General features: G+C 22.7%; 1 protein-coding gene across 1 annotated transcript in view; it reads right to left on the reverse strand.

Moving 5' to 3' along the window:
* Positions 1-3,397: 3,397 nt before the first annotated feature.
* LOC129606350 (5'-AMP-activated serine/threonine-protein kinase catalytic subunit alpha) overlaps positions 3,398-12,556 on the reverse strand; it is an 86,665-nt gene continuing 77,506 nt past the window's right edge. The window contains exons 9-10 of the mRNA XM_055516636.1: positions 11,933-12,080; positions 3,398-5,986 (exon numbers count right to left, since the gene is read on the reverse strand). Coding sequence (XP_055372611.1) covers positions 3,981-5,986; positions 11,933-12,080 — 2,154 coding nt within the window. The 3' untranslated portion in view covers positions 3,398-3,980. The remainder of the gene's footprint in view (positions 5,987-11,932; positions 12,081-12,556) is intronic.

A 12,556-nucleotide genomic window follows, 5' to 3' on the forward strand; every position in this document is an offset into this window, starting at 1 on the left:
TATTTACATATGCATGTATGTAAATAATTTTGAAAATTAATATGATTATGAATTGATAAAAAAAAATTCGTGATACGCAACGCTTTATGTGAAATTTTTTAATATATTAAAATAAAATATATAAAAAATAAAAATTTCTCATAAACCTTTTCGTATCTTTGGTTACATGGTGGAAATAAATAAATTTTTAATAAATAAATGAGAAAAAATGAAAATTTCTTTAAAAACACAAAAAAACTATGCAGCAATATCAATTAGAACTTTTTTTTTTCCTGGTAAGCAGTAATGATTTTTCATATTATTTTTTTTTTATATTGGATAATATTGTGACAATTATATTTTAATTTTTATTAAGAAAAACAAAAAATTTAATTTTCGATTTGTAATTTTTTTTATTCATTTAAATATGCCATTTGGGGATAATTTTGCAATTTTTAATTTGAAAACTTGGAATTTAAGTCATTCAGTTTAATTTGGCTTTTATTTTGTTTATATTCTTAACTTGCATACTCGTAAATACAAAGAAATCCATTGAATTATTTTTAATTTTTAAAATAATTTTTTTTTTAAATTAAATAAAAATTTGGACATTTATCATAAATATCAATAGATTTCGAACTATTGTTAATTTCAAATAAAACATGATTATTATAAAATGTAGACCAGGACAATTTTTCAAAGACATGATCAAAATATTCGTATGTAATTATGAACTTTTAAATTTTTATGTTAAATTTTTTCTTTTCATATTATAATTTTAACAGTTTAACATTTGAATTCAACAATTTATGACTTATTTTTGAAATTTGTTTTAGTAAAATTAAAAATATAAAAAGATTGTCAAAATTTATGGACAATATTGCTTAGCTCTTCTTTTACAGACTTAAATTATAGACAATATCGGGAAATTTGACAATATTAGTCATGATATTTTACAGGTTTTTTAATAATTTTTAAATTTAAAATACGAAGTTTAAATTACAAAATTTAAATTTTATGAAAATCAATTTTTAAGAAAACGGTTCAAAGGATTTCTTAATTTTTTTTTTATTTTCTTATAGGATTGTAAATTTAAACAAAAAAGATATGTATATACATATTTTCTTGCATTCATTAAAATTTTTAAAATTTAAAAATTAATTTTGAACGGCCTCTAATCGAAAATTTAAAGGCAATTCTAAATTTAAACATTTTTAAATGTTAAACTTTAATGTTTTCGATAAAATATAATTTATAATTTTTTTAATTTTTTTTTTATTTTAAATTGTACTATATTTTACCATATCTTTTAAATAACATTTTTTTTAAATAAAAATGCTATTCAAAAGATTTGGATTAAAAACATTTTTTTAAGTTGCAGGAATTTTGCAATATTTGTATTTTAATTTTGTAAAATTAATATGTAAATTACATATGGAAAAATAATTAATTTACACAAAAATTTATTTAAATTGAAATTTTAATAATATCGAAGTGTAAATATAAAATTAGTGATTACACATCAACTGCATCCTAAAATTTCTTGAAATTAACAAATTTTATTGTATATATACATACATAATATATAAATATTTATGTAATTTTAATAGTATTTAAAACAAATGAAAATTCATTGTAAACATAAAATATAAAAAATATTTTATTTTAATAATTAAAATTAAGATATTTTCATAAAAAATTTTGTAATATGTTATACAACTTTTAGATTTCTTTCGATTTAAAATCAAATGATTTTAAATAGGAAAGATTACAAGGCTGAGCCTTTTCTTTTAATTGAAAAATTTTCAAATTATGCATTAAAATTTTTGAATTATTAGATCTTTAATAGAAATGAATCAAATTTTAAAAGAAGAACTGCAAAGTTAAGGTAAACTTAACTTAAATGATGTATTAAATGATTTTTTTTTTACTTTTTGCTCTTGGTCACAAAATGTACAATTTTTAACTAGAAGATAGTTTTTTTTTTGGTAAAAAAAAAATAGAAAAAAAAAAACATTTTAGTTAAAAATTAATAATTTTTGGAAATTAAAATTGATCAATCGAAAACATTACTTTTATTTTAAATTTTTAAAAATTCAAAAGTTTATTTTAAATGATTTTAAAAAATTTAAATTTATATTTTTTTTTGTAATCGAGAATTTAAATAAAATTGAAGTTCTAAAGTGGAAATAAGGTTTTTTACATTATCATCTGTAATAATTATTTTTATTTTGTATAAACGTAAAATTTATTTTTTTTTCTCATATTCAATTCAATTTTAAATATTAAATTTACCAATATGTATCAAAGTTAGAAAACAAACTGTACAATAGAATAGGAAATAAAGTTTAATTTTAAAGGATATAAGTTAAATTGATTTTTCATTTCTTTTAAAGTTTTTATATTTTCTCTTCCTTTTATAGGTACAGACGAAATTTATTCACTTCTCTTTATGGATCTTTGCAATCAGTCAATGAAATATTTTGAACATCAATGAATACTTTTTATTAAGACCAAGAGATTTTTGTTTCATAATTTATTTTTATTCAAAAGTACTTACCATCTGAACAGAGACTCTGAAAATTATTAAAAGAATAATACTCTGAACCGATTATAAAATACCGGACGCCCTATGAGGAAATACAAGTTAGAAAATTAAATGCAATTACATTAAGTTTTAAAATGAAAAAAATAATTAGACTATCAAATTTAATGAAAAGAAATCTAATGACGGCACCATGTATGTGACTTTTAATTTTAATTCTGATTTCGAAATATTTTACATTGGTTTATGATGGTTATTGTTTTTTGTTTTTTTTAAAGTTTATAGCTCTTTTATGATATTACAATAAAATACTTCAAGATACTTGTAATAATACTTATTGTTACAGAGCTCAATAAAGAACTTTTTCATTTGTAAAAATTTCAAAAACTAAATTTGAAATAATGGCTTTATTATATTTTCGAAATATCTCATTTAATTTTTCGAAACGGTTAATATAAAAATAATCTTATTTAAAATGAATTGGTTAATAATGGGTGCGTCTCGTTTAAATAAAATATAAAATGCAATAAGAATTCGTTTTGAATATGAATTTGTCTTATAAGAATTGAAAGACTGCGCTTAGCAATACTTATCAAATTTTTTAGAATCGAGTCTCTTTAATAAAGATATGAAATTTATATTATGATATTGGTCTAAGTGGATTGGTTATAATGCATTATATTGCAAAACGGTTGTAAATGCAGTGCGACCAAAACAAGAATGGTGTCAACTTACAGCTACTTGGTGTGGAGTCTCAGTTTTATTCTAAGAAAATTAATAATAAAAATTTTGAAAGTTAGTATTAAAATAAATTCAATTTATTTTTTTTTATAGGAAATAATTACATACATCAATCTGAAAGTTAAGTTAAAAATTAAATTAATTTGAAAATTAAAATTTACAATTTTTTCTATAAGGTAAAATAAGAATAAACTTATAAAATAGGTGACTAAATAAATTTAAATAAATATATATAAACATTTTATACAATTTTTATAAAATAATTTTATACTATTGAAATTAAAAAAATTCTAATTAATAAAAATTTTTTATCCTTTTTTTTCTCAACATAGCCAATTTCAATATTAAAATATTAAAGCACAATCAAGTTTCTTAACGAAATTATGTAATCAGTGACTCTCAAAATAATATTTGGTTCATCATCCGAAGTGTATGCAATACTTTTTTAAAGCATTGCTTTAAGAGTACATTTACAATTTTACATATTAGGTAACGCTTCTGAAGTATTTATTTATGTACATACTTACATAATAATATCAACATTCATTTGAAATGTTTTTTTTTCTAATTTTTTTTAATTTAATTACAATTAAATTTACAAGAAAAAGCAAAAATATTATAATTAATTTAATTTACATAACAAAGGAATAAAAAAAAATAACAATGAAATTAAACATTTATTACAAAAAAAAAGAGGATAATTTTAAATTTCGTTTTATTCCCCACCTTCATGACTATTTTTAGATTCTAATTGTGCTTGAATATTTCTAACAGTACCGCCAGCGATAGCATGTCTCTGAAAGAAAGTATTAATTGAACTCATTGTTTGATTTTCTAAATTTTGCGAAAAACTCCAATCAACGCTTATACTTTGATGTCGGCCACTATGTCCACCACCAGTACTCATACTACTTTTACCTTTAGTATCATTATATTTTTCTAATAGATGTAATAAACAGTCTTTAGTTTGTGTTGCTGCTTCTTCTAAATTATATGTTTGATGTTTATTTGGTGATCCAATTGGTACATCACGACTAGTTTCATTAATACGAAACTTTGTACGTTTCTTTGTATGCATTGCCCATGGTACACCTATTCGGAATTGATTTGTTGAATTTAATTCATCTGTATCAATATTGTTCATATTATTACTATTATCTGAGAATTTTTCAAAAATACTAGCAATTGATGATGACATTCGTCTTTGTGTTCTACCACTATTAATAATATGTGAAGCTGATTGAATATTTTCACTTAGATCTTTATTATTTTCAATTGATTCTTTAATTGATGTTACTTGTTTTGTTGATGTAGAACTACTATAACCACTATAACCATTGGTCATAGTTTTCGTTAAATCATTATTAATATGAGAGAATTTTGATGAAGTAATATTTTTTTTATTATCATTTATTAAAGATGTTTCATATGATGAACTACTTTGTGCTCCTCCATTCATTAAAATTGATTGATCATTTTGATATTGATTTTGATAATATGGTCTCGATTGTTTTCCATATTGGTCATCATATTCTTTAGTACCGTTTGTAAGCCTTGGTACATTATCAATTGATTGGTGTAATAGAACTGATAGAGTACTAATTCTTCGATTATTTATTAAATTATTTTGTTGTTGTTGTTTTTGTTGTTGATATTGTTGTTCTTGATGTCGTTGTTGTTCTTTATAATGTTGTGCAATTGATGATTGTGTTGTTTTCTCTTTACCCTGCGATATTTGAACGAATTTTGATATTGTTAAAGCAGCATTTTGTGTATCAGATAAACGTCTTTCATTATTCCAAGATAATTGAGATTTATCATTTATAATAGTGTGATTAATAAGATTTGGATCATCTTTTGCTGTAACTGAACCTACACTTAATGTTGAAGATGTTGAATAATCATCATCTTCAGATTGTAATGTTGATTGTCTACTTGTTATTGTATTTAATTTATTATTTATTGTTGATGATGTTGATGATTTATTTTTATTTACGATATTAGTATTTGCCATTTGACTAGTAATTGTTGGAGACTTTACAAGTGTATAATTATTTGTTTTTACTGACCATCTGTCATTTGTTGCAGTTGATGAAATTGTATTTTGACGATCAAATTGTGGTTTTAATTTTGGAAGATCTGAATTTAAAGATTTTTGTTTTTCAATTAATGGTTTTTTATTATAATTCATTGTAGTATTTTGAGTATTTCTCTTTGGTAAAACTATATTAAATTCTGTTATATCATCATTAGATTCTTTTATTATTTTATTATTTTCATTAGATTTTAAATTAACAGATTTATTATCATCACTAGTGTCATCTTCTTGACCTAATTTATTATTAATTTCAGCTAACATTAATAAATGTTCTGATAATTTTTTAATTTCATCAGCTAAATTAACTCTTTCACCACTAGATTTACGTCCTAATAAATAATTTGTATCAGAATTACGACGTTCAAATGATTGTAAATATTCTTTAAAATCTTGATTAAATCTTTGTGATGAATCATTATCGATTTCTTGAGTTTTATGAATTGATGGTGTTAAATTATCGTTATCACTATTAAAACTATCCATTAAACTAGATTGTCGTTGTAAATTGAATGATGTTGTTGTTGATGATGGTGTTAATGTTTTATTTGATAAATCTTCTTTACTTGCATTAATTTCTTGTTCTGTTAAACTAACTATTGATTCACATGGTGACGGAGAACATGCTAAAATTCAAAGAAATTAATAATTATTGTATATGTTCTATTTTTATTAAATATTTAATATTTTATTTAGAAGAGCAAGAAGAAAAAATCAATAAATTTTAATGAATATTTTTATTTTATTATGAAGTATAAACAATGATTTTAAAATCATCATCCTAAATTTCAATTTAAACACTTTAATTTCAACCTTATAAAACTATAATGAACAATGGACCTTTTATGAACCTATTATTGACCCTATAGGATTTAAATAAATTTTATTTTCTATATAAAAATCTAATTTTAGAGTTAAAAATTAAGATGGAGAATTATTTAAAAAGGATTTTTTTTTTACTGTTTTTTAACCTTTTTAACTACCCCATTTCTTTTTTTTTTTTAATTTAATCCTTGCAATTTGGGGAATTGTTTATAAAAACATAAAACTTTTTCCATACATGATAATGAAAATCCTTTTTTTTCTCTTGTTTTGTTTCCTTTGGTAAGGCTTCACCTCCTGTAGCTCCGGTTAAGTGATATTTGTATGAGTTTTTTATTTTTTCATACAAAAGTCAATAAAGGGGCAAAAAAATGCAAAAAAAAAAAATAAAAGTTTCAGAATACCACGAAAAAGGGAAGTTTGTGTTGTGTAGAAAAAGTTAAAGGAAAAATTATCCTTTTTCAGGATAATTTTTCTTTTATTTTTTTTTTTATAATTTTTAGTCTAGATTATTCATTATGATTCTTTTTCTATATGGGTTTTGCTATATATGATCTCGGATACACTATGGTTCTATATCCAAGAATAAATTGTAAAAATCGAAATTCTGTAATCCAATTTGAATGAAGAAAAAAAAAAGCAAATAAAATTATATAATAATTTTATATACCTACGTGAAAAGGTAAGTATAGGTAAAAAAAGGACATGTTAAACCTATGATTTCATTGTTTTTAATTTATAATATACAGGAAGTATGTAGGTAGCTAAAAAATATTCTAATACCAACACAGGTGAATGTCAAAAAACTTAACAAGTCGTAATGAACTTAAAATTTCAATTTTAAACTTATTTTTACACAAGAATATCTTCATATATACATACGCACATACTCAAAATACTTGAATAATAAAAAATAGCATCCATATATGAGCGTATAATTTATTAATGGAGAGAAAAAAGGGTACATTTTCATAAAATTGTAAGCTTAGTAACTTCATGTATATAATTTTTTTTCTAATTTAATATTTCATATGCATGAATGTTTATATGTGTACGATTGTATGAGTTTATGTACTATAGACGAGCTCAAAATACTGTGCTTTTACACGTCATTTTTCCATAAAATCATCAAATTTAATACCATCGGTTTCATAGGAAAAATATTTGTAAATCACCTGAACATTTTTATTTCATTTTATTTTATGATTTATTTTTTTTTTTTTGCTTAGAATGAAGGAAAACATATGGGAATGCTTTGAATGAGAGCAGCGAAAAGCTAGGTGAATTATAGACGTTTGATTAAATGTGTAAAAAAGAAATAATGAAAATAATGAAATGGAATGGAATGGGGCAAGATTTTTTTTTATTCAATTTGAAAATAAAATAGAGAAAAATTAAGAACAAAATTGGGACCATGCCAGTTGAATTATATAAAGTGAAAAATTTTGGTTGGAACCTATATTATGTGTAGGTCTGTGTGTATTTTTATCCCAATTTTTATGAAAGTTTGAAAATTTTGTTATTTTTTTTTTATTCCATTAGGAGATTATTTTTTCGGTTATATTTTTGTAGTTTTTAGCTTTGCTTTAATCCTTATTTCACTCATAACTTTATTATGGATTTCATAGATTTTTTAAAGGATTTTCTAAATACAAAATACCAGAATTTACGTATTTTAAATATGCTCTTGTGTATATAATAATTTTATATTCAATTTCGGTTACATTTTAGAGGGTGCGTAATTTCGTATTTTTTCTTAAATGAAACAAACGTTTTAAATGTCAGTTTTAGTAGCAAGAAAAATTTTAAAACAAATGCAAATATTAATTAATAAAAATTGCTTACTTGCAATTACTTGCAATCTGACATGTTCTCAATTATAAAAATGAAATTTGAGCAAAAGTAACATCTTCGAAGACGCTTTTTTTTTGTAACCGAAATTTGTCAAATGTGCTATAGTTTTGCAGATTTTGCAGTTTTAATTTATGGAACGTATATTTTTTTTTTTAAATTTAAATGTAAACTGATTCATCGGAACTCTTCTGCCTTCTGCTAAAATTTGTAGTTTTAGAGTATTTTTCCGAATAGGTCCACCACATATGTTAATTTTTAAAATCCATTTTCATGAACGTATTTTATAAGACTGGACGCTCAAGACAAAATTTATTTGCAAAAATGCTCTTAAAAAATAAATTGAAAATGAATCTCTCAGAAAAAATTAGAAAAGAGTGCTTATTAGCTTCAGTTTGTCTGCCCGTCCGTTTGTTTATATCCTTTAAATAGAAAATTTTAAACTGATTATCTTCCCGTCTAAATGTTATACCATTTCGAAGTTCCAAAACAGCCTTTTTTAGTGTATTAAAACTACACAAATTTTTTTAATTCTACAAATTCAGAAATGTGAAAGAAGCTAGTTTTCTTCCACAGCCAGCCGAGACAGTCAAAGCGTGAGTGAAATTCTGAAAAAGCAAAAACTTAACGATAAATGGCAGGGAATCAAGTTGTAACAAATTTTCAAGTGCGTTTTCCTACATAAAACATTTATAACCATTTATTTTTTTACAGTTATGCCAAAAATAACCGTAAGATAATTTTCGAGATCTCCATTTTGTATTCAATACTGTCTAATGCAATAAACTTACAATAACCTAACCACATAGTACCCTCTCTTCCAAGACAATCTCTTAATCATTTCTTTTCTCTTTATAATAAAATACCATCACAAATACCTTCACAAATCATTTCACCTTTACTTACTATACCATAATGAAGGAATGTTAAATTGGTACATTGCGTTTATTGCTTTCAATCATTGTTGTATGTATGCATGTACTCGTATTTATACAGAGTTCTTTTTGTTTCAAATAAAAGGTTCAAATTCAATGTAACGATTTAAATTGAATCAAAAGAAATACCAGCTAAGCCTTAATGTACAAAAAAAAAATTTAGCATATAATTTTCCCTCCTAAAAGTACATTGAGGATAAAGTAAAAAAAAAAACAATTCCTTTATTCATACAAAAAAACAATTGGGAAAGTGTCAGTTTCTAGGATTGTGAATGTTATGAGAAGACGACGTAGCATAAAAATGTGGTCGCGCAAGAAACAAAAAAAAAAAAGAATTTATATTGAAAATTTATGAAGCAATTTAATTTGTTATTCGCGTGAAAAATTTATGATTTTTTAATATTTTGTAGAAAATTCCGTTTTTATACGCTGGAACAAAAAAAAACAAAACAAAAATCAAAATGGAAAAAGGAGCAGCAACCATTTCATTAGGGAAAGAAAAATTGTAAGAAAATAATGACAAAACTCAATGGAAACGGAATATATGGTGGGGAGGAGAAATCATTTAAAATTTAGATGCTCTTTAAATATTTTTCTTTTCAATTCAGAATGTGCCAAAATGTATTTTCAGTCAGCTTCTTTTGAGTACCTTTAAATTATACAGAAAACTGATTTTTAATGAAGAAGAAGAAGCAGAAAAAAAAATGCTTTTTTATTATAATTTTATATTGAAGGTCACGAAATTTTCTCGAATTTTCAATAATCGCATTAAAAAAGGATTAGCATTAAGTAAAAATTATTTAGCGTTCATTGCTGTGTTTTGATGTAAAATATTATTTGGACTTCATTAAGTAGACTTGAAGAAAAAAATTAAAATGAATATTATGCAAATTAATAAAATAATTTTTGTGATAAAATTTTGAAAAATTTCGAACAACAAAAATTTATAGTTAAAAAAAAATTTCGTAAATATTGAAGCTATTTTGGTTATTACTGTAACTTCGACAGAAACAATAACCTTTTGGGTTTAAGAAGCATTCTGTAAAAAATTTTGAATCTATAGTATTCTTTTATTTTAAATATATAGGACCGTGACGATTAAAAGTGCTTTTGAAAGACTTTATACTACACATTTGAGCATTAGATACTTTTAAGTATAAGTTCTATAAAACAGTTAATCGTAGGTTTATCCCATAACTGTACAAGAAAATATTACAATTTTTAGGATTATTATATTCGGCTATGTCAATAATCAAAAATTAATTGTAAAATGAAAATTCAAGAGTTTTCTTGAGAAATGTAATAATAAAAACGCATCAATTCACACTTAATTTAAGTCTAAGTAAAAAAGCCGAACAAAAATTGGTGCACGTGCTTTCAAACAATTTTCTTCATCTATCAAATTAATGTTAAGTATTTACTGGCTTCTACTACTGGCAAGTCAATACATTTACTATTTAACAAAATATGTTTGTGTTGCGATACAGCAAATAATAATGTACACAATTCCATAATGCATTACTCTCTCTTGTGTGGGTCATATAGGAAAATGTCATAGAAAATATAAAAAATAAGTAAAAATTTTTATTAAATTTTAAAATTTAACTAAGTATTTAAATATTTTTAAAAGAATTTCTAATTGCATACATATATTTATTTAATTTTCAATTAAAATCAAAAACAAAAAAAAAATTGATTCCAATATTTCTAATTAAATTGGCTTTTGAATTTTTGTAATAGATCCCTCTCGAAAAATTTTATGTATTTTTATAGAAAATCATTCTTTGACTTTTAATCTTTACTTGTTTTTTTTTATAATTTTATTGCAAAAGTAAAATTTTTTTATATTCTTATATTTGCAAGTATATAAGGGCTGTACAGAATGAGTGCGGCAATAGATATTCAGAAATATACATACAAATATGCAATAATGTAATTTTTTGAGAAAATACTACCAGGATGAGGAAAAATAGTAACGAATACATTGTATAACATTGTATAAGAAATTCTTTTATAATATTATTAAAATTTAATTTCCATTAGCATATAATATATCGAATAGGATTCGTATGCAACAGTATAAATCTATGCCAGTACTTAAATCATATTTTACAGTCGTGTCCTAAAACTGCTTACAAAAATGTCCAGTTTTAAGAAAGACTATCTAATTTGGTACCGAAATTTTTGCAACTGAGTAATATTTCATATTACAATTTGTACTAGTTCGATTTCTCAAATATATTTTCGAATTTGAAGTCCCGACTTGTGTGTAATTCAACATAACGGCTAGCTAACATTAAAGTCATACTCTTATTGTAATCAGAATATTCAGAAAATTTGAAAGAAAAATTAAAATATGTTATTGTAGGCTGGTAGCGTTCTTAAAATCTTAAACGAAATGAAAGCAAAACAAACGAATCAAAACGAATTTCAAAAACAAAATAAATGCTCAGTAGCACCCCTTATAAATTATTTTATACATAAATTTTGTATATTCATAAATTTGAAATACACATATTATATATGAATATGTAATTATAAATATAATATTATGGATATTTAACAAATATCCTTATATGATAATAAAAATATGAAAATATTAAAATCGATGGAAATTATTGAGGTTTGTAAAAGAGCCCATTTCCCATATAACAATTTTATATTCTTGGAGTAAAGTGGAAAATAGAACAGAGTATGGAACATAGTGTTAAATAAACATTTATTAAAGAATTTCGAAGAAAATCATTAAAAAAATTATTTCTTTATAAAAGTAAATTTTTTGAAAAGAAGTTTTGTTAACGAGAATATGATTTAACTGACAAACTGATGTACAGGCGTACAAATGACAACCATATTAAGAAATAATATAAAAATTTTTCAATATCAAAGATATCAAAAAATAAAAGCGAATATAAAAAAATATAAGATTATTTTGTGAAAAAAAATAGAACAATATGGTTTTACCTCTTGAAGAATTAATACTGTCTGAGTTGTTATCTCTTAATGGAACAATTAAATTAGATTCAGAATCAAAGACATATGGACTATTTGGATGCTCTTCCCATCTTTCAATGAAACTTTTCAAGTTATCCTTTGTTTGTTCTAATTCCTTCTGAAATAATACAAAAAAAAAAATATGTAAATTTATAAAATATATGTATATATATATATATATATATATAAAAATTTCTATAATAAAATATTATTGTCTAATAAAAAATAAATTTCAATGAAATTTTAAAAGAGAAATTATTAAATTCAAAAAAAAAAGCAGGATTTAAAAAAGAAACAAAACAAAAAAGAGTCCTTAATGGTTATTCTAGCACGTAATAATTTTTCATATTATTGTGTGTGTACATTTTTTTTCTTTTTTGTGTGAATTTTACAAAAGCTGAGAACTCTTTCTTTTTTTTTTCCAAATAAAAAAAAATATATTTGAAAATTGTTATATTTTAATTAAATTTTTACTTCTATAATATTTATATTATGTGACAATGTGAGCATACTTATGTGTTATATGTAATATTATCATGTGTGAATTGTTGTGTATGTTCAAACAGAGAATGGTAAGTTCTTTATTTAAAGAAT

This window comes from Condylostylus longicornis, unplaced genomic scaffold (assembly GCF_029603195.1).
Source record: "Condylostylus longicornis isolate FDR11 unplaced genomic scaffold, ASM2960319v2 ptg000018l, whole genome shotgun sequence".
In the NCBI taxonomy this organism is placed as follows: domain Eukaryota; kingdom Metazoa; phylum Arthropoda; class Insecta; order Diptera; family Dolichopodidae; genus Condylostylus; species Condylostylus longicornis.